Source organism: Cajanus cajan, chromosome 1 (genome assembly GCF_000230855.2).
Source record: "Cajanus cajan strain Asha chromosome 1, NIPB_CcT2T_4, whole genome shotgun sequence".
In the NCBI taxonomy this organism is placed as follows: Eukaryota; Viridiplantae; Streptophyta; class Magnoliopsida; order Fabales; family Fabaceae; genus Cajanus; species Cajanus cajan.
This window is the reverse complement of record NC_138517.1, coordinates 78,238,587-78,259,606: the sequence shown is the minus strand read 5'-3', so window position 1 is coordinate 78,259,606 and position 21,020 is coordinate 78,238,587. Positions and strand designations below refer to the sequence as shown.

General features: G+C 28.4%; 1 protein-coding gene across 1 annotated transcript; it reads right to left on the bottom strand.

Moving 5' to 3' along the window:
• Positions 1–4,086: 4,086 nt before the first annotated feature.
• LOC109803238 (prefoldin subunit 3) lies at positions 4,087–8,759 on the bottom strand. The gene is made up of 6 exons (XM_020364717.3): positions 8,576–8,759; positions 7,141–7,198; positions 6,411–6,482; positions 5,011–5,130; positions 4,823–4,924; positions 4,087–4,444 (listed from the first exon to the last, which is right to left on the bottom strand). The coding sequence occupies exons 1-6, from the start codon at positions 8,728–8,730 to the stop codon at positions 4,364–4,366; spliced, it is 588 nt and encodes a 195-aa protein (XP_020220306.1). The 5' UTR covers positions 8,731–8,759; the 3' UTR covers positions 4,087–4,363.
• Positions 8,760–21,020: the final 12,261 nt, after the last annotated feature.

Sequence of the window (21,020 nt, the reverse complement as noted above, 5' to 3'; positions counted from 1 at the left end):
AGTTAAACACTTTAGCTCCTTTTCATTGACATTTTTAGCATTTTGCTTAATGTTATCTGTGGCTTTTAAAACGATAGAAACTTTTCACGGTGTATAAAACAAAAAGGTAGAGGCTCTCTTTTCTCCATTGCTTTTAGAATTTCTTGTAAGAATCAATTAGGTTCTACTTTTGTAGTTTATATACTAATTAAAACGGCATGCTGATCAAAATCTAGGTTTAGACAACCCCAAAATTATATGACAAAGAACTTCGGTAATTTTCCTATAATCCTATTGAAATTGCCAACTTTTATTCTATATAACCACTACTTTAACTGCATGTACGTGTATGATTTACTAACATGTTTAGTTTAAATAAGTACGGAGATTATTGGATGCACTACAAGAAATGTTTCATATAGTGACATACAAAAAGTGTTACTATAAGTATAATATATGTAGGTATATGTCTATTTAACATATAGTTACACACAATTTTAATGTTGATTTTGAATGAGATTTAACAACATATTTTGTGTGTCACTATAGTCTATACCCACACTTTTTAATAATATACCATATATTATAGTTATTGTGTGGGTAAAAATAATTTTTAGTGACATGTATAGTGTCACTATAGGATGTGTGTCATTATATGACAATTTTCTTGTAGTAATGATTTGGATTCAACTATTCAAGGATATATACTTCACTCTTTCTACGTGTATGAATTTATTAATTTAGTGATGCATTTATGTTGTTAATGCTTTTAATGTGTTTGATCGCTCATATAATATAAACTTGGATTTTAGAACTCGATTGAAAAATAAGTTTTACATTATGAGTTGAAATGAATCACTTAATATTAATGATTTAAGTTGTTAGGAATAAAATTCAAATTATTAATCTAAAAAAAGAACTCAATACAATATTTGTTTTCCTATTTGCATGTGCAAGGAATTTATGTCCAAAAGGGAAAAATTTAGAATCTTTTTATAAAAGAATCAGTATTTGAAAAATCTAATCCCACATGATATTATAGGAGAGGATTAATATAACCACATTATTAAGGTTATTGAAGAGTATAATAAGTGTTCAATCTCAAGTTTCTCTCATTCGAATTCCTTTATTCTTATTTGCTTTGTTTGCAATCATGTCAATTTAACTTGTTAATTGAATCAAAATAATTAATATTTGTGAATATATATATGTACCTAACAAGTATTTGGTAACTAATATAATTAAGAATCAATCAATTTATCAATGACCAAGTATGTGTAGAAACAAGTATTTGCTAACTAATATAATTGAGAATCAATCAATTTATCAACAACCAAATATATGTAGAGACAACCATTACTCATCATCGCTTTTGAGTTAACATTGAAATACTTGTCAAAAGACTAATACAATCATATCTTTAATCGACATAGAAAATTAACTTTCTATATTAACTATAACTATAAATTGATATAAAAAAAATTCTATGTCGTTTGTTAAAAAAGCCGACATAAAAAAATGTTTTATATTGATTCATTAAACAACATAAAAAGTTCAAGTTTTTTTTAAATCACTTGAATCTATGTTGGGTTTAGCATCACATAAAAAGGTATTTTTAACCAATACAAAAAAACCCATATAATAATACATGTTTTAGATATGTTTGTGCCACACCATCTATGATTTCAAATACAAAATTAACATTTGTTTTTATCCACAAATTAATGCTACTCGTGAAAAGTTTATTACATTTCTTTTAATTTTTTTGATCAAATCTATAGGAATGTAAGCGGATCAACTCAAGTCAGATTTGAAGTATTTTTGTACCTAACTTGATTAAACTTAATATTATGTAGGTTGGGTCGATTTTGTAATTTTTTATAAATGACCCAACCCAACCCCAATATAAAAATCTGATTACATGTTGGAGTTGAGCTAGGTCGAGTTGGGTAATTAAGTTGTGCAATTAAAAAAATTTAATATATTTTAAAATTTTGAAACAAATAAAAAAGAAAAACATAAAAAATAAATCGATGTAATATTTTAATTTTATTTATTATTTTATAAAAATTGATGTGAAAAATTATATATATAATATTTAACCATTTGGACTAAATTTCATAAGAATTATAATTCTATTTAGTCTTAATCTCTTAATTAATTATTTTTTTTCTTTATTATTTATAAAATTAAATAAGGAAATGGACAATTCAAGGTTTGATGGACTAGTTCAGCTTTAATTTGTTTATAACACAGACTTTATCAAACACAGACTTTATTAGATTAGATAAAAAAAAAATCTACATTTAATTCAAACATAAAAATTTAGAGTCCAATTTCTATAATTTATTGAGTTACCCCCTACAAGCTCGACTTATCTTGATAACTTTAAATTCAAATTTTTAAAAAGGATAACAAAGTTTTTAAAAAAGTGAGCTTATATCAGGTATACAAGTCATCCTCAAACCTTTTAAACTTTTGTCTAACTTAATTCACCCCATTTCTAGATGGTGATCATATAAAAGGAGATGAAATGAAAGACAAGCTGCACAATTATAACTTAATTAAATGAAATGACGTGTGGAATCATAAAGAGGCCAAGTATGATGGAAGTTCATGTTTAAAAATGAAAAAGGTCAATCAAGGGGAAGTGTTATTGACGATGACTAAAGGGTGTCACCAGCATGTTAATTAACAAGGTTGGGACGCAATAAATGGGCAAGGGTCCCGTATAACAAGGTCAACCATAATTATGCCTTCAAAGTGTTCTTTGATAAGGGTATAAGTTTGACCCTGCCGATATATTTGAAGGTATAACAACCCTACAAAAATCATTTTAATATTTTTTAAGGTTATCATGATCAAGACTATTTCAACTACAAAAGGCGGTACAAATAAATTATCTAGTTAGACAGTTGGTATGAATTTTGACGGACACCGATGATATGAATTATCCTTTTTATAAGAAACTAGCAGAAAATAAGACATTACATTCCTTCTAAATAACAATTTTTTAGTTAATTAACAAGTATTTTGTCCTTTTATTTTAATCATGTACGGTTTAATTTGTAGTAGTTAATTAAAAAATAAAATTGAAAAATTAGTATCTTTATTATTAGTATAGATGATAGTGTATTTGATATTATTCTTTGTTTCTTATAGAATAGACTTGATATCATATTAAAATGATATCGGTCATCAAAAAGTAATTATGTTGAAATTACTGACGTTTCTTCACGTAGCAGCTTAAACTTTTAAAATAATTCACATCATTCCTCATTCCTGCCAAATACAAAGCTAGCTCATTCATACTTTTAAGTGGGGAAATGGTTAAAATAAGAAGAAAAAAGGTGACCTCATTAACCATTATTGGTTTTTATGCTTCACTTTATATAGGTCAGGTATGTTTAGAAATCAGACACCCACTATCGTTGTTATGGTCCCCATGTGCCGAAAAAATTAATTAGTCACCCTGCCGTATGAGTATCAACCTGTGTGAAAGGTTGAAAACAGCAAGTAAACCTGTTTGGGCACATGAACAACAGTGCCACACCACCAAACACGTATGTGTTATTCGGATTACTGTTTGCAAGATACCATACAGTTACGCATTCCAAAACTAAAAATGAAAAAAACAATTTTGTTGGATTGTGAAAAATATTGGCCACGTTCAACTCATCGTTCTTCCAAACACATTCATATCGTCTCATTCAAACAGGCAGAACTTTGAGACAAGATTCTGAATTACTCAGTTTTCTATTATTACTCCGTTACTTTCATAAACTGTATAAGAAGACCGGGGTTGACTTGGATCATATTTATCAAACCTGGCATCATCTCATCCTTGACTATTAGTGTTAATTTTATATATTCATTAGAAACCGTCCAGATCTACGACCCTTCTGAGGAGAGATATGATGAAGCTGACATCACTAGAGAACAATTGATTTTGATGATGTCTTGTCCCTTTTTATTCCCCCTAGTTTAGCCGACGGATTTCGTTCACAAATTGAAGCTTCTGTGGGTCCATACATATATCTTCTCACTGATCCAAAATTTGGACTTAAACTCGGCTTACTCAGAAAACTAACATTAACATCATCGGTATGAACTTAAACAATTGAAACCGCATTGCAGAGTAGAATATGTCCATATGATCACACCAAACCAAAACTTTCCCATCAACCCACATGGGCATTTTACAAGAGATCAAAATATTAATCCACATAAATATATAAAATAGGTTCCTATTGGTGTCTACTGTGGTGAAACCGGAACTAGAGTCAGGGAGCAACCCACAAATTATCTAAATTAGAATCATACTCTAAACAAAAGGTATAAGTGCCCAATTTTAGAACTACGAGTGAATAAATTCTCCTTTCTACTATTCTTGAGCAGTTGTGGCAACAGCTTGTTGAATTCTCCGTTGATGAACGTCCCAATTATACACGCGAGCAATTGTAACCTGATATAGAAAAACGACAAATAATTAATTATTTCCAAGAAGGCAAGAACCCTATGAAAAGATTGGGTGATTACCTTATACACGTACTTAACAACATTTATGCAAAATACGAACAGGAGTGTTCAAGTGTCTCTAATGCATCTCATAAGGATAATCTTTGCATGGTAGGTATGAAAATGAGAGGATTGAAAATGCTAAGTGGGCATTATTGTATGCTTACTTATTAAGAAAACAAAGGAATGAAAGAAAATGTGCCACTGTTTGCAACCTTCGCTACACTATACAAGTTCAATGTCTTGACATTTATTTACTTTTAATGGGAAGGGTGTTAAAAATGTAGAGTGGAGTGTGGGAGCCCTCGATAATTAGCAAACTGACCTGAGTAATTGTCACCTGGTCCCTCAAGAACTGTAGATCAGCAATAAGAACTTCCAAACTGGCTCTAGCATTATCAAGGTTCTTCTGTAGAAGACCAGTAGCCTGCAACAGAAATTTATACTCTATTTATATAGGGGGAAATTTACAGAAATAAGAAACAGAAATAGCACCTAAATACACACATGTACCTCTTCTAATGTATATTCCAGCATAACATTTGCTCCCAGCCATAAACACACAGAATTAGTTTCTTCTATGCGTGCTCGTGAATATATGCCTTCTGATACTTCAAAATCAGCAATAAGTTCCTGTGTATTTTAAAGTCAAATATAATCATCAGCAATAAGTTCATGTATGTTTTTCACTTTCAGTAAAAACTTTTAACATTTATTAGAAAGATGGCCTGGTATAGTTTAACAAATGGTCAAAATTAAATATTTTGAGAACTCCACACCAACAGCTGAGCCTGAATATTTTGGGGGGCGAGTGGGGAAGGGGGAGTGGAGGGAGAGTGATATCCTCAAGTAAAACCCAGCAAATAATGAACAAAAGCTTGCTAATGTAAATGAATACCAGTCCAACATCTGTCCTTCCATACAGTTTGTTTTGTAAAATTTTATTTTATTCCTTTATTAGTCTAATGCAGTCTTCCTAACCCAAAAATAGACAGCAATGCATAAATTTTGCACATCCTTGGTGTTTCAGACATGCCAGATTTTGCATATATGAAGGTGCTGGCGCTGTTGAATCCTTCAGAACAAGAAAGGCCAGTTACAAAGGTTTATCACATACTCCTAATGGCAAACTGTGGTTGGTGGTATATGCAAGAATCTGACAAGTTTGACCATACAATATGAAGGTGATGAAGTGCAAGCACAAAACGAATACTCTTGTAAGTGTATCTAGGACTGGTTCTATATATCAGGAAAGAGATTGATCATAGTATCAATGTTATAAAATATGAGGGATGAACACAAGCAGACTCCAGTAGCTTGAGATGATGAATCAACCATTAGGGGTTGGCAATAGACAACTCCCAACAGACAAAGAACTTTTTCATAGCATAAAACTGACATAAAATCTATACCCAGAAAACAAATTAAAGGCATATCTGCATATATATATATATATATAAAGACATGCAATATAATTATAAAATTTAAATAAGCAGCAGCAATGAAGCCTGACAATTAAACATGGGGACCTGAGCCATCAACTTTTCATGGAAGACAAAATACAGGTGAGGAAACTATACGCTAGCTGCCAACAAGGAAAAAAGGATACATCTAAACCAAGGTCATGAGCCATATAATTAGTGATCTGTTCAAATATTATTGAGGAACCACGGAGTCTTGAGGATGTATCAACATCACAAAAAAATATGACATACATTGACAGCACAACATTATATGTATTAACAGAATGAGATGCATAGAAATTCATATTTCAGCTGTCTGATATCAGTTAATCTGACCATTGTCATCAATAATATCTAGACATTTTTGTAAGATAATAACTTTTAAGTATCTTTTGGCAAAATAATATTTACTACTATAATTTGTTATAAAAAATAAGGCTCCAAACGAACCTCACCAGTACCCTTCTTAGCTTGCAATGTAGCAACAACGTCTAAGCACTTTTCAATATCTGGTATCTTTGCCTGACAACCACCACAAACAAAAAGTGTCACCACAATAGGTTGATTAGATACTTAAAGAAAAAAAATGCACCCATCTCATAGATAGATAGATAGAGAGTAATGTTTAGATGAATCATTTTATGTTCAACATTTCTATTTGAAATTTTAAATTTAGCGATTGCCGATAATGAATCAATAATAAAGATGATTTTTCGTTCTAAAGTCTAAACCAGCATTATGCTTTGATGTATGAAGCCTAGGCAGTTAGGAACAGAAAAAGTTCAAAATGTATGACAACCCATATACGTTTGTTCTGGTTGCAGCCCATATACGTTTTCAAAAGCTATAATGTGGATTGTGGAACCCCATGACATAATATCAAAATAAATAATATTCATGATATGTTACAGAGCAAATAGCTTGCTTGATCCTGTTGAGTAGGTGCCTAAACAGGCATAAAAATCTCAAATTCACACTTGCTCTAACACAACTTAAAATTTAACTTGATGCTATTGATTCTAACTTGAAATATAATCAGACTGCTTTTTCTTTCTCTCTTGTCTTTTAGGTCCATAATCAAAATACCAACAAAACAATAATAACATAATAGTATATGTATGCCTCATTGTAGCTTATCTAAGATAGATCATAAAGTATTAGATGTATAAGGAAATAAAACCTGAAGATCCCTTTGCTGAGCAAGAAGCTTCATTTCAACAACCTTGTATTGCTGAAGTCTGCAAGAAAATATGATGGTCAATGCGACATCAACTTGTGAAATGTCGTCTTTCTTGGTAAAATTAACACATTGCTAGCATTTGGTAGAAAATTTAGAATGGAGACATGTAGTATTCCATGTTGGGTACATTTAAAAATAGACAAAACTGGACATGGGGTTAAAAATTGGTACATTTTGGTTCGAGTAAAAAGGGTAGATTCAGCAGAACCAAGCAAGGAGACATAATCATCGGATCATAACCATACCATTCCATTGTTCATATGTCAAAAGCTATAATAATGACATAATAACAATACAAGGAGTTTCAACTGCGTCAGTTCCATTCAATAAACCTAAAAGAAAGCAATAACTTGAGTATACAAATTGTACACTCAGTGAATCTATAGAACAACTTAAGCATGATGCATTGATAAGTTCCAAAGTTTTAAAAAGGAATCACATTGATTATTTCAAACCTAAAAATCACATTAAAAGCTGCCTCGTTCATTAATCCCACTATACATACTACAGAAACAAAAATAACAACAGACCATAATTCTAGTAGACTGTATGAAGTTTTTCACAAGACCCAGAAGTAGTAAAAAAATTTATTATTTATCCAGAATAACTCTTTTACATCATTCAGCCTCTCCTGATTTCCAAGTAACAAATTCATTTAGGGTCTGTTTGGGTAAACTTCTCCGGAAGTATTTTTAGAAGAGCAAAATAGGAAGAAAAAAATTAAATAAGCTTCTCCATATGCTAAAATTAGCTTACACATAAGTTATTTTGTAGAAACTCTCTCCTATTAGCATTTTAAAATTTTTATTTTTAACTCATGCATGAGCTTATCCAAACAGGCCCTTAATCATGCACAAATTTTCTCCCCATTCCAAAAGATTCACAGCCCCACATTGTACAATCTAAAAACCATCTACATTGATCTTCTTCAGCTCACATTCAGCTGAGTTTGTTATCCCTCCCTACTCCCTACCTTTGCATAAAAAAAAATATTCATTTATTATTCCATCACTTTATTACTGTCAACACACTTACACATTCACATCAATTTCTGCAACTCTCTACACATGCATCTGAAAACCTCATAACTTCACACCATAGACTACTCATATATACGCCACAAACCACACTCTTGAATCTCAGTATATTCTCTCGATTACAAGGCACAGAAAAGAAACTAAGAACCAACTCAAACAACAATCTGAACTCGTATCTAAAGATAATTACCCTACTGATCCAATCCGAAAAGTCTAGGAATGAACAAAGGAAGCGAAATTTCAAGGGAGACAGAAGAGAATACAAAGCAGATCATTAAATATTTAGGTTTGGAGAATGTGGAAACTGTGAAAGTAAAAGGGATAATGAAGACGAAGACCTTTCTTGGAGAAAAGCGAGGGCTGAGCCAACATCGAGACCCGATTGAGTGAGATAAGTTTGAACATCTTCAACGAACTGAGCTCCTGGTATTCCTCTTCGCTCCGTCACCGCCGAACCTGAAGCTGAACCCGATGTTGAAGACGAAGAAGCCATTGTTGACGCTCACACACCGCAATCGACCTAACGACGCTTTATCAGTTGTCGTTTAGCTTTGGACTCCTATTGGGCCACCACTAAGCCCATGTTCCTCTGTTTTTCTTTTGAAGTTTGGGTCCAAAAAGTACTCTATTATGATGTCCCTTTTCTTTTTGGGTCGTAAATAAAATAAATAAAAATGAAGCGTTTAGGGAACTGAGAAGCCCACATATTCCAATTTCAGATATGCGTAAAAAATGGGCCCTCCCCTTTTCATGGATTACGGTAACACTCGTGAAATATACATCTCATTTTTTTTATAAGTAAGTCTTAATATTTTCTTTTAAAATTTTAAATATTCTTAATCTTTTTCAATTTTTTAAGTTTATATTTCTAACTTTTAATTTACTAATTTTTTTTCCTTTTCCACACGTCTTCTTCCTTCTCCCTTTCAGGTTTAACATGCATTGATTTATCTTCTCTCATTCCCCACTTATTTTAGTAGGTAGTTTTAGTTTTCTTAATTTTTATATTATTTTTTTCCTCACCTCTTTCACTTTTCATATGCACTGGATTGTACAATTGATGTGTGATAGTGTTGCATGTCCAGCTTCTTTGACAAGTTCTATCCAGCTAGAAGTGCATTTGTTCTTTTAACACTTCCTTCTATTTCATACTCTGAAAACCTTAACATTAAATTTAATGTTATGGAAAAACATTCTAAAACACTAATTTCACTATTTTTTAGTACTTTCAGGAATAGTTAAATTAGTATTTTAGAAAAATTTTCAAGAAAGTACTTTTCAAAATAATAAAATTAATATTCTGGAAAGTACTTTTCGAAATAATAAAATTAATATTCTGGAAAGTACTTTTTAAAAGTGTGTTGTTTTACATAATTCTAGTAAGTTTTTTTTTTAAATTATAAATTTAGTATTACGGAAAGTACTTTCTATAATAGTAAATTTAGTATTCTAAAAAGTACTTTTCAAAAATATGTTAAAGATACAATTATGAAAAATGTTTTCCGGAACACTAATTTTACTATTTTGAAAATTACTTTTTGAAACACTAAAATTATTTGATGTATTTTTTAGACATGTAAATGGAAGTGCTTGAAGAAAAAACACACTTGGCTTGACACCTTTAACATTGTCAAGAAAGTCACACGCGCACCTATAATAATGTTGAAAACTAGTTTCATATCTCATATGCATGTGAAAACTAAAAGAAGAGAGAAGGAGGGCAATAGTGTGAAAACTAAAGGAATGTGTGTGAAAAAGAAGAAGAAAGTGTTAAATTGAATGTTGGAGATGTAAAATTAAAAAATTAAAAAATAAACATATTTATATTTTTTTTTAAAAAAAAGAGGTGTACTTATTAAAAAAAAAGTATATATATATATATATATATATATATATATATATATCTCATGAACCTTAGGTAAATTCCATCTTGTAATTAGACCCTTGGAAAACATAGAAAAAGAAAAACCAATATTAAGGACATTCCTATTTTAGTAACTATCATATGAATTGTTAAAAATAATTTTATTTTATCTTTTATACTCCTCCATAATACCTCGTCATTTTCACTATTTTAGGTAACTAATTTTTTAATTTGATCCAATAAATATAAAAAGAAGAGGGTGATTAAGACATTTTTAATTTAATATAATCAATAATATAATTTTAGTTGAAATTCCTAAAATAGTACAAATAATATGGCATATCGGGGAGTGTGAAAAATATAAAAATATTGTGTATAACAATTCAGCTCATGTGAATTTTGAAAGATGCGCCCTCTGTTGAATTGCTTTTCAAAGAGAAACCAACAATGTAAATAGCTAAAGAAAGCTACAAAAAAGATGCCACGGGTCTCGCTTAATTATTAAGTAAAATTTTTGTTGCTCTCATCAAATCATGTGGATTTCACTTTCTGTTTAAATGAATTTATGTGAAGTTTATCAAATAACAAATAGTATGAAAAAAAAAATGTGTTCAGAATGGGTTGAAGAAGTGTACTAGCATTGCTCCAGAACATATTAAAATCATGGTTGGTGGATGATGAAAGATATATAAAGATAAAATGAGAAAGTCTTAGGGATGGACCCAAAAGAACAGAAACTTCTACGCAAGAAAATGGACAAACGAGAAGAATATTAATTTGGGTTGTCCCAACAATTTTTGCTGTGTCACCAATCCAATTCCATATGATTCCTTTTTTTAAAAAAATAGTCCTTAACTGATGAACAGTCTGTCTTACATCCCCTTTCTCATTTCATTTTGATTAGAATTAAAGCCTCTCTCAATTTTATATATTTTTTCTTCGCCTTCTATCTAATCTTACATGGTATTTAAAAGAATGGAATGTGTTAAAAATAAAAAATTAATTCATCACCCACAAAGCCCTCGTTATATATGCATGATTGTCCCATCATTTGCAATTAAAGCATTGGCGTCATGGTATTGTTGAAAAATGATAAGACTTAAAATTAAAGCATAAAATTGTTCATTCCTTTGGTAACATAAGGGAATAATCTTATATCCGGTGTTGGATTTGGTTTGCATTTGTTTAATGGATATCCTTTTCTCTTGGACCATGTGCCTAATTCATTGTACAAACGTAGCCACCAAGACTATAGAGAGGAAAAGGTCCACTAAGCACAAGGTTGCTTAACGAAGTCATGGGTAAGTGAGCAGGATCATGACCTAATAATTTGACACTTTATGAGTTGACAATGGCGGCTAGTGACACTTCCATACATGAACTCTACCATCTACATGTGAATTAATTCTCCGTCATGTTTAGGGATGACAAATATACTCGTATCCGCGGGTAATACCCGAACCCGTCCCAACTTTGACGGGGAATACTCGATTTGACCGGGTACGAGTACGGGTACGGGTAAAACCCGATATATTAAATCGGGTGCGGGTATGGGTAAGGGTATGTACTTACCCACTCCGTACCCGTACCTGTACCCGTACCCGTCCCCGTCCCGTCCCCGTTCTCATTTTTAATTTAATATTCACTTTCAATTTAGTTATATTAAAAAATTTTAATATTTTTTTTATGTGTGATTATTTATTATAATATGAGATAAAGAAATAACCTAATTATAATTATAATAATAAAAAAAATAATTTAAAAATATTATTTTTTTTACAAAAAATAAAAAATAAAAAAATTGACCGGTATGGGTACGGGTACGGGTATACTCGATACCCGACGGAGACGGGAATGAGGATAAAAATCTATACCCGACGAGTATGGGGACGGAGATGAGAATGAATTTAACTTACGGGGACCGGGACGGGTATCATGAAACCCGTACCCGTCCCGCCCCGTTGCCATCCCTAATCATATTCTCTATCAAAGGTGCATCCACCAAATTTTATATTAATTAGTTTGTGGATGTGATGTAAAGCGATAAATAATAAGTGGTTAAAGAATAAATCACGTGGTTAAACAAGTGAGTGAATACACAAATATTTGGTGTTCTAGAACATAATATGTTTTGCTATACTTATTTCATGGTTAGCAACGTTCTTGCGGTCACATTAATTAACAAGTTTTTGATTTTAATGGAACTGAATTTGATCATTTTAAATAAAGTTTTGAATATGAGTTTTGTGTGTTAAAAAAAATACAGGTGAAAGAGATTTTTTATTTTAAAATAGTCAATTAATTTCTTGATAAAAATTAATATAAATTTGGTATACTTCATATCGACAATAATTAAAGTAAAAAAGTTGTTGAGGCTACAAATTTTATGATTCCCTTTAATTGCGATTGAATGATTGAACATTGTGGTGTGGATGATTATGATTTATGTCCCGAGGGCACGAGGCAACATAATATTGACTTGGTGATCCACGAAATTCTCATATATTGCTCAAGCAACAGTAAAATTTATTTGGATATATCACTCTTCATGATTCAAGTTAAAAAAAAATATATTATTGTTTATACAACTTATTCCTACAACACTTTCTTATCTTTTATTACTTTTTCTTTTCTTCCTATCTTATTTTTTTGTTGTACAAAAAAGTATATATAAACATAACTTACACATACAATTTCTCAAAGCTAAACATGTGGATGAACAACTAAAAGTGATGTGAGGCCTTGATTTGGTGATGAAAAGGATAAAAGAGCGAGAGAGATAGGAAATCAATAATAATAAATTTTTGAGTTTTGTAAGAAAAACGTTTTGCATACCATTTATAGAACTTCTGAATATGTTGTAAAAGCTATTGAAAACGTCATGGTCAAGAGGCTATATATGCTTCACGTACAAGACTATTGCCTTTTTACACACATGGGTTCAAGTCTTAAAGTGTTTGATATCTCAAACCATCCTTATATACTGAATGTCTGAATCCATTTTCAAGGAAATGAATTTGGTGCAATCACTAAATTATACCATTACATCAATCAGAATCATTAGATGAAGAGAATCATTAAGATATGTTGTCAAAGCTTTTGAAAATGTTACAATGAAGAGACTATAATACTTTACGGACACTACAATCTTAATGAAGAAAGAGTGCTTCACAACTTTGGATCCATGCTTGGTTGATCAAAGTGAGTCGAGCTTCATATATATAGTCTCAAAGGCCCACTTGATCATCTTTTGAGTGAAGGTCTTGAGGATGAAGGTGTCAATTTTGTAAGCAAATAATAATAATTAACTTGTAAAGATACTTCAACATTCAGTTAGTGACTAAGCCATCAGAGTACATGACAACATGAAAGTTAGGGTGATTTTGCAACTTGACACATTGAAGGTTTTGCTGTTTATTTTTCTTGTTTATAGACACATATGACATAATTCTATAGGGGGGAATTTTATTATAAGGAAGAGGGTATATTCACCTTATGTTATTATTTTTTGTTTTGTTCTATTTTTGGTTGAGTACTCATTATATCTTTTATCTTCTTCAATAAAATATTTCTTACTTTAGGCTTTATTGAAAAAAATTAATATTTATATAATTTTTTTAGACTTCAACCCAAAAAAAATTATATTCTCAAAAACTCACTTTAAAAAGTTTATCTTTAAAAGATATATATTCAAATATAATTATTTTTCTAACTCATTTTTAAAATATTTTTTTCATCAAAATATATTATTAATTATTTTAGAAAAACCTCTCTTTAATATATATATATATATATATATATATATATATATATATATATATATATATTCATGCCCTCCCACTACCGACATCAAATAAGTTCTACTACTTAGGATAGTTTTTGAGTTGACATTAACATATCTTATGATAGCTTATTGTATGATTTAATATATATAGTGTCGATCTTCCAGCTCCATTCTTTTCTCACGTAGCCTTTATGGTTTTGGATAAATATAATGTCCTTAATTATCACGTTGTGTGATCCCTTTGGATTTCTATAAGCATGCATATAGAGCAGGGAATTTTCTTAAGGGACCTCCATACTTCACCTAATTAAGTGAAACTATATAAGAAGATTTAATTTGTATATTTCTGCTCATGAGTCAAATCGATCCATTTTCGCTTTTGTTGGGTTAACAATCATGATAGCTTTCTCTCTCGAGTTGTCTGTGGCTTAATTATAAAGGATACAACTTGTCGCTGTCCAATTTTCCTTGTGATATGGTCACTTGTATCCTCATGCAATTTAATCTTCTATTTCATTTATTGGACGGTTTTAGGTGTATAGCTAGTATCTATATATCCTCAAGGGAAGGAATGCCATGCTTGAAGATTCAGATGTTACAACTCACTTGCATTGGGTCTTTTAAGATCTAAGAACCACTTTTTAGTTTTCATGGAGATAGAAATTTTCCCACATCAACCTACTATTAGCTTTATAGGTTTCCAATCTTCTCCAATTTTTGCACAATGTCTCGATCCTGATATCATAATTTGTATATGGGGATGGGGAGCTATATATACCCCACATTAATTACCATTTAATGTTTTCCTTAGGTATGTTTAATTAGATCAATGAAAAATGAATATATATCAAATATATTTTATGAATGAAAGAAATGAAATTGGTTATTGTTTAGATTAATATTTAAAATAACATGAGACTTAATAAAATTAATTTTATTTTCTTTCACTTTCTAGCTACATTGGTTCATATTGAATATAATTGATGGAAACTATCTTACTACTAATTTCTTAGACATCTATCTCTTAAATAATAAAATTGGATCCTTATTTCATTATATTATATATAAAATATTTAAACAACAACATGGTATAATTTTATTTTATTATATTTGATCTCATCTCATTTTCTTTTCATTTATTGACCCTCATACTTAAATATTCAAACATATATAGCATCATATAAGGTAATTGGTATGCTTCATCCACATTGAAGGATGACTGCTCCAAATTTTATGTTAATATAACACTGTTTTTTAATAAAAATTAAAATTTTATCGTAATAACTCTTATAATAAGCGTTTATATTAATTAATAAAGAGTGATATTATTCATTAAACTGAAACTTCAATTTTGATAAAAATAACATCAAATACACCAACGCTTTAAGTTTTGCCCTATATTGAAATTTTCTTCTTCACCCAGACATTCACTTGTCCTATTTGGAAACAGACATATGGTACATAATTCTTCTGAACACGTAATTTATTGAATTCCTTCCTTAAAAACTACAAAATCTTGCTACAATAGAAATGCTTAAAAACCGAAGGAACCAAAAAGTTTAAAATCTATAAATTGAATAAAAAAAGACTCACTATCTCAAATTTCACCCTTATTTTGTACCAATTATATATAGCCATGGATTTAAGCAATCAAAAAACGAAAACTAAGCACAATTTGTACAAAACTACTAGAATAAGAAAGGTTCACTATTTGGAATCTTGAGAGATAAGTTGAAAGAACTTAATTTGTGAAGAAGCAAAATTGCGAAAACTGCCACGGAAAAATAATACAACTATGATAGATTGAAGAGGTGCACGCCAACAACTTACACATATATATTGTCATTGCATTAGGCATGTCAATTAATTGTAGCCAATACAAGAGGCTATGAAGTGGATCTAAAAAGTAGTTTGGCTACTTAGAAGGATAAGATGGAAAATAAAGGCCAATCAATTTGTTCACAAAATCACAAAACATACTAATCATGCAACTATCATCTTTAAGTAAGATACAACTCTTATCCTACCCACAGAAAATGATGTACGACTCCCTAATTTAGCTTCGTGAGTCAACTAATCTAAAATAATCTAGTCATATGATATTATTATATTTATGTGGCGCTGCATGCATGCGAGATATGAAAATTTAAGGAGTTATAAAAAAAATTATTATTTTTATTTTCTATTTTTATAATTTTTTTTGAAAAAATAGCTGGATTATATTTAGATAAATACGTATTTATAGTTGAAAATTTATAAAGATAAAAAGAATTATATTTCTTTTATAGGTTAAATAATATTACTTCCGATCCTAACTTTAAATAATATAGGATAAAACATTAAAATCAATAAAAAATAATTGCTATAGTTACTTTAGTTAATTTTACTGTAAATTCAAATTTTATTCTAAATATATTATTTACTTTAAGTGATTGAATTGTTATATTTAATTATTTTTTTTCTTCACAAATTGTTAAAATATTTAATGTTATTCATAAGTGAATACAAAAGAAATAAAATTAACAATAAATGGAGGACATGAAATAAATTTAACTCTAAAAAACTTTAACAAATTAATTATTGTTGCTTTTAGTTAAGACTAAAAAAGAAATTTAATTTGTTGTTTATAATTAGAATCAGATGTAATATCAATTTATGCATTTGGATTACTTCTGAATAAGTTAAATGGGAGAATTTTTATAAAATTTAAGTGTATAAGTTAATTTTTATGATTTTTTTTTTTTTTCTTTATCTACAAGTTTTTATTTTCAAAAAAGAGCTTAACGCACAAAAACAGTAAATCATATTTTATTTGTTTGTATTGTTTATTTTAGTTTCCCCTTTTTCTGGCTGATGCCGTGATGCACAAATAGAATAGCAATATTTAAACAAAGTTAATAAATTTTAATCATGTTCAAACAATGAAGCACAATTCAAACCGTCTTGACCTCTAACAAAATTCCTTTCAACCGTGACCGTTAAATAGTTGAGGCAGAACAAAGTTGGCTTCCGAGACTTTAGCATGAAGACCATTTATTATAAACCAAACCACTACTAACTATATATTAAGTAAATATTCATTTACTTTAAAGATAAATTATTTAAACTTATTTTACTTTGTATTTTATATTTTATATTAAATTTTAATAATTTAATCATTAAATTAATTTTTTAAATATATATATTAATTTTAAAAAATTTAAAACTATTTAATACTTCATTATATATATATATATATATATATATATATATATATATTATAAGTGAAAAATAATCTTATTTCTTAAATGTGTAATTAGAGACTTGATCTCCAGTTTATGTAGATAAAAATAAATTAGTTAGAAGTTAATAAATCTAAATATTTTGAGGAATTAATCTCCAAAATTTTGGTGATAGTGTCCGATTCACCCAAAAATAAATAAATCAACACACTACCTATATTCTCATTTTAGATTATAGTTAGAGGTTACAAAAAAATTCATTTATCTCTCATTCATCTAATCCATTCATAAATAATTTTTTTTTGCAAATTTTAAAAAATTATATAAAAATATAATAACTTATAAAGAAAAAAAAAATAGAAATAAAATATTCTAAAAAATGTTTAATTTTTAAAACATTACTTGATGGATTGAATATTTATCTATAAAATAATTGTTAATAAATAAATTAGATAATTTTTTTTCTTTAAATAAATTGATTGAATTAAAAATTTAAGGTAAAATTTTAATAAATTTAAATAAATTAATAAATTAAATATTTTATCCTTTATTTATTGGGTCAACTGCGATGTTTCTCCTAATAATATATGTTTCGATTGAAAACATATACTGTTGTAAATTACTAAATTTTAGCATTCTAAACATTTTTAGATACATATATCACTAGATTAACTTCCTGATTATATGGTCTAACTTTATGAAATGTAGAAATAACCAATGTCGTCATTTCAAGTCAGTTTAGATAGTCTAAAAAAGTCAGATAATAAGTTTCGAGATCTGAATTATTAGTGAGCACATTTGATCTCTCACCCAATACGTTTTACTAAATTTTACTTATAATTGAATCTGCAAAATCAAAGTGTTTTCCCTAATTATATGATAAATAAATGGATTATAACATCTTTTAAACTGGTCTAGCCTGTGTAAAAAATTAAGAAAAATATCTTGTGTTAGGCATGAGTGCTAGCTGGCACCGCGTGAAGAAATAAAGATGCTGTTTGCTAGTTAAAATTGGAAATATTATCTTAACTTTTGTTCAATATGAAAGGGAAATCCAGGTTTTAATATTGTTTATGTGGAAATGTGGTCATTAATTTATTATTTTTTAAATATATTCCGTCATTATTTGAAGCCTTCTCATGTGTGTAAGTGGGACAACCAGTTCGGTGAAAAGGTTATACTGATTGGCCTGAGTTCAGGGAGGTTGGCCCTCCATATCGTGATAGTTGATAGTATTAATTCCAAATTAACTTTAAAGTTTCAAAGTACCCATCCTTTGGCATTTCCTTGTCTACAACAGTAACAAATGCAACAGAGACTCATCTTTATTCATTATCACCTAAATGATTACCTGCTTGGACGTTAATTGGCTGCTACCCAGATGCTCTATTCACAATAAGGTCTTCATTATTAGATAAGAAAGATTTAGGTAATCATAAACACTTCCAATAGGAAAATAAAAAATGAAACAAGTTTTTGCCTTAAGTTAAAATTAGTTCATTTATATATAAATTAATTTATAATATTTTAGAGAAGTTATACAAGAAAACTTTTATAAATTAGATTATGCATAAGTTAATTTTAATTTATAAAAAAGTTTGTTTCATGTTTTTTTTTTTCTTTTATTTTTTCTTTCTAGAAATGTTTCCCCCTTAATATCGATAGTACACATGATCTTGTATACCAACACACCCTACACTATATTAATTGGTAGTTAGATAGTTGAGGTTTTTTAAATTTGTCGATAGAAGTTTGTTTTTCTAGTTGTGTTTAGAAAAAGATTTGTTGAAAGGGACAAAATTTAGGTAACACTTAAAAAAAAATAGAACTTATTTCGATAGAAATTTAGAATAACTTAAAAGAATTTATCTATTAAAAATAAAGATTTTTTTTCAATTAAGAAATTTTAAAAAATTCTTTTAAATGTGTTCATAATTTTCAACTATCGATCAAGAATATTTTTTGTTTATACAAAATATATATAACTATATACACAATCTTGTAGTTGTAAGATCTGTTTAGAGACAAAAGACCCCAATCTGATAGTCTTAGATTTGATTTTTATCTACATTAAAAAATATTTTATTAGTAAAAATCACATCTCACAAATATAAATTAATTTTTAATTGTCAATTTTAAGACACTGATTGGACCATGTCTATAGAAATATATATATACTGTAGGTGGCACCCAACTGCATTTCAGCATTTAGATATATATATATATATATATATATATATATATATATATATATATATATATATATATATATATATTTATTTATTTATTTTTTATTTTTATTTATATGACCAATTCAAGCTTTGGCCTTTGGACAAACCTGAACAAATCAAGAGGATCAACACTGCAACAATAATTAAATTTGATACAAGGATCTACTATAGTAAAGACATAACTAGAGAGATGGAAAATTTTCCGAAATGGGTCGTTTCCCTTAGCAAATAAATTAAACAACAGGGCTAGTGGTTTAGGGTTTTGGATAGTTTATTCAAAATCTTATGTTCAAATCTACTATTGTACATTAAAAAAGAAAATAGCTAATAGAACTAATTAATTATATAATGTGGTTTAGCTTGCTTTCATTGTGCAGTCGTAATCTGTTAGTGGATATTAGAATATCCGAAAATGGCACTAGATGAAACTATTTCTTCTTGAAATTAAGCATTCTATAGGTAGAGGTCAAGTCTTTCTTTTTTGTCGAATCATGTACTTACTATCAATGTTATTATTAATATATTTTAAGGATCAAAGCTTTCTTCCTTTGAAAAGTCCAATGTTCTATTTTATGAATTGAAAATGAAAGTCGTGAATTTATATCTTGAAGATAATTTTATGCTTTGGAAAATTAGGTTATACTTACATTTATCTTTAGACCTCACTTAATGGGAGCCCCGTGTACTAGTTAGGCTGTCTTTTTAGAATTCTTTACTTTAAAAAAATATTTAAATTAGACTATTATTTCTTTTACAATATATAATTTTTTTGTCTTTTTATTCTGCAACTTTCATATACTAATATATAATTTTAAACACTTTATTATCGATTTTAAGAATTCGGGAGATGAATTAACTTTTTATATAAGCCTAATAGTGTATTTGAATGGAAAATTTAAATGAATTAATTCATTTTCAAATTCTTTAAGGTGAAATACCTTGTTTGGATGGAGAATTTATAAAGAATTTAAAATTTAAGTATTTGTGAAATTTTTTAAAATAGTAAAATTTTAAATTCTTCAAAAAAAAAAAAGAGTAAGAATTTCAAATTTCTTATTTTTTTTCTCTCATTTTACTTATATATTTTATCTTATCTCTTCATGTTTTTAATTATTAAGTATTAAAAATATTTTTAAAATTTTTAAATATTATTTAATATTAATTTTTAAAACTATTAAAATTTAAAAATTAGCTAATTTTTATTTTTATAAAATTTAATTTAAAAATATCAACATATAAATATATTTTTAAAATTAATTTTATCATGTTGGAATTAAATTATCATATATCTAACCTAACAATTTAAAATTTAAAAAATTTGAATTAATTTATCTAAACAAATTAATATTTAAAAAATGATAGAAGTTAAAATTAGAATAATTCAAATACCTTTAAATTCGTAAAATTTCTCATCCAAACATACCATAACTTTTTTACTTTAGAAATTCACCGAAATCTCTAGCTATTTCATTTCTAAATTCTCAAAAGTTAATAATAAAGGTTAAAAATTATCTGTTTTTAAAGTTGAGAGATACATAAAGAAAAAAGTACATCTCTAATTTCACAATAAAATAAGTCAAAATATAATATATTAATCAGCCCCATAAAAGTGTAATATTTAGAAAGAAAAAAAAAAGGAAAAGCTATATAATTTAAACATTTATCAATACGTAATTTATCATA

What these genes read in the sequence shown, in the direction of transcription:
- LOC109803238 (XM_020364717.3), bottom strand. Translation starts at nt 8,730, where the DNA reads ATGGCTTCTTCGTCTTCAACATCGGGTTCAGCTTCAGGTTCGGCGGTG. An exon ending in CTCAGCAAAGGGATCTTCAG is followed by an intron (nt 6,483 to 7,140) that starts GTTTTATTTCCT and finishes GGTGGTTGTCAG; the next exon opens with GCAAAGATACCAGATATTGA. An exon ending in TGGAATATACATTAGAAGAG is followed by an intron (nt 4,925 to 5,010) that starts GTACATGTGTGT and finishes TTTCTGTTGCAG; the next exon opens with GCTACTGGTCTTCTACAGAA.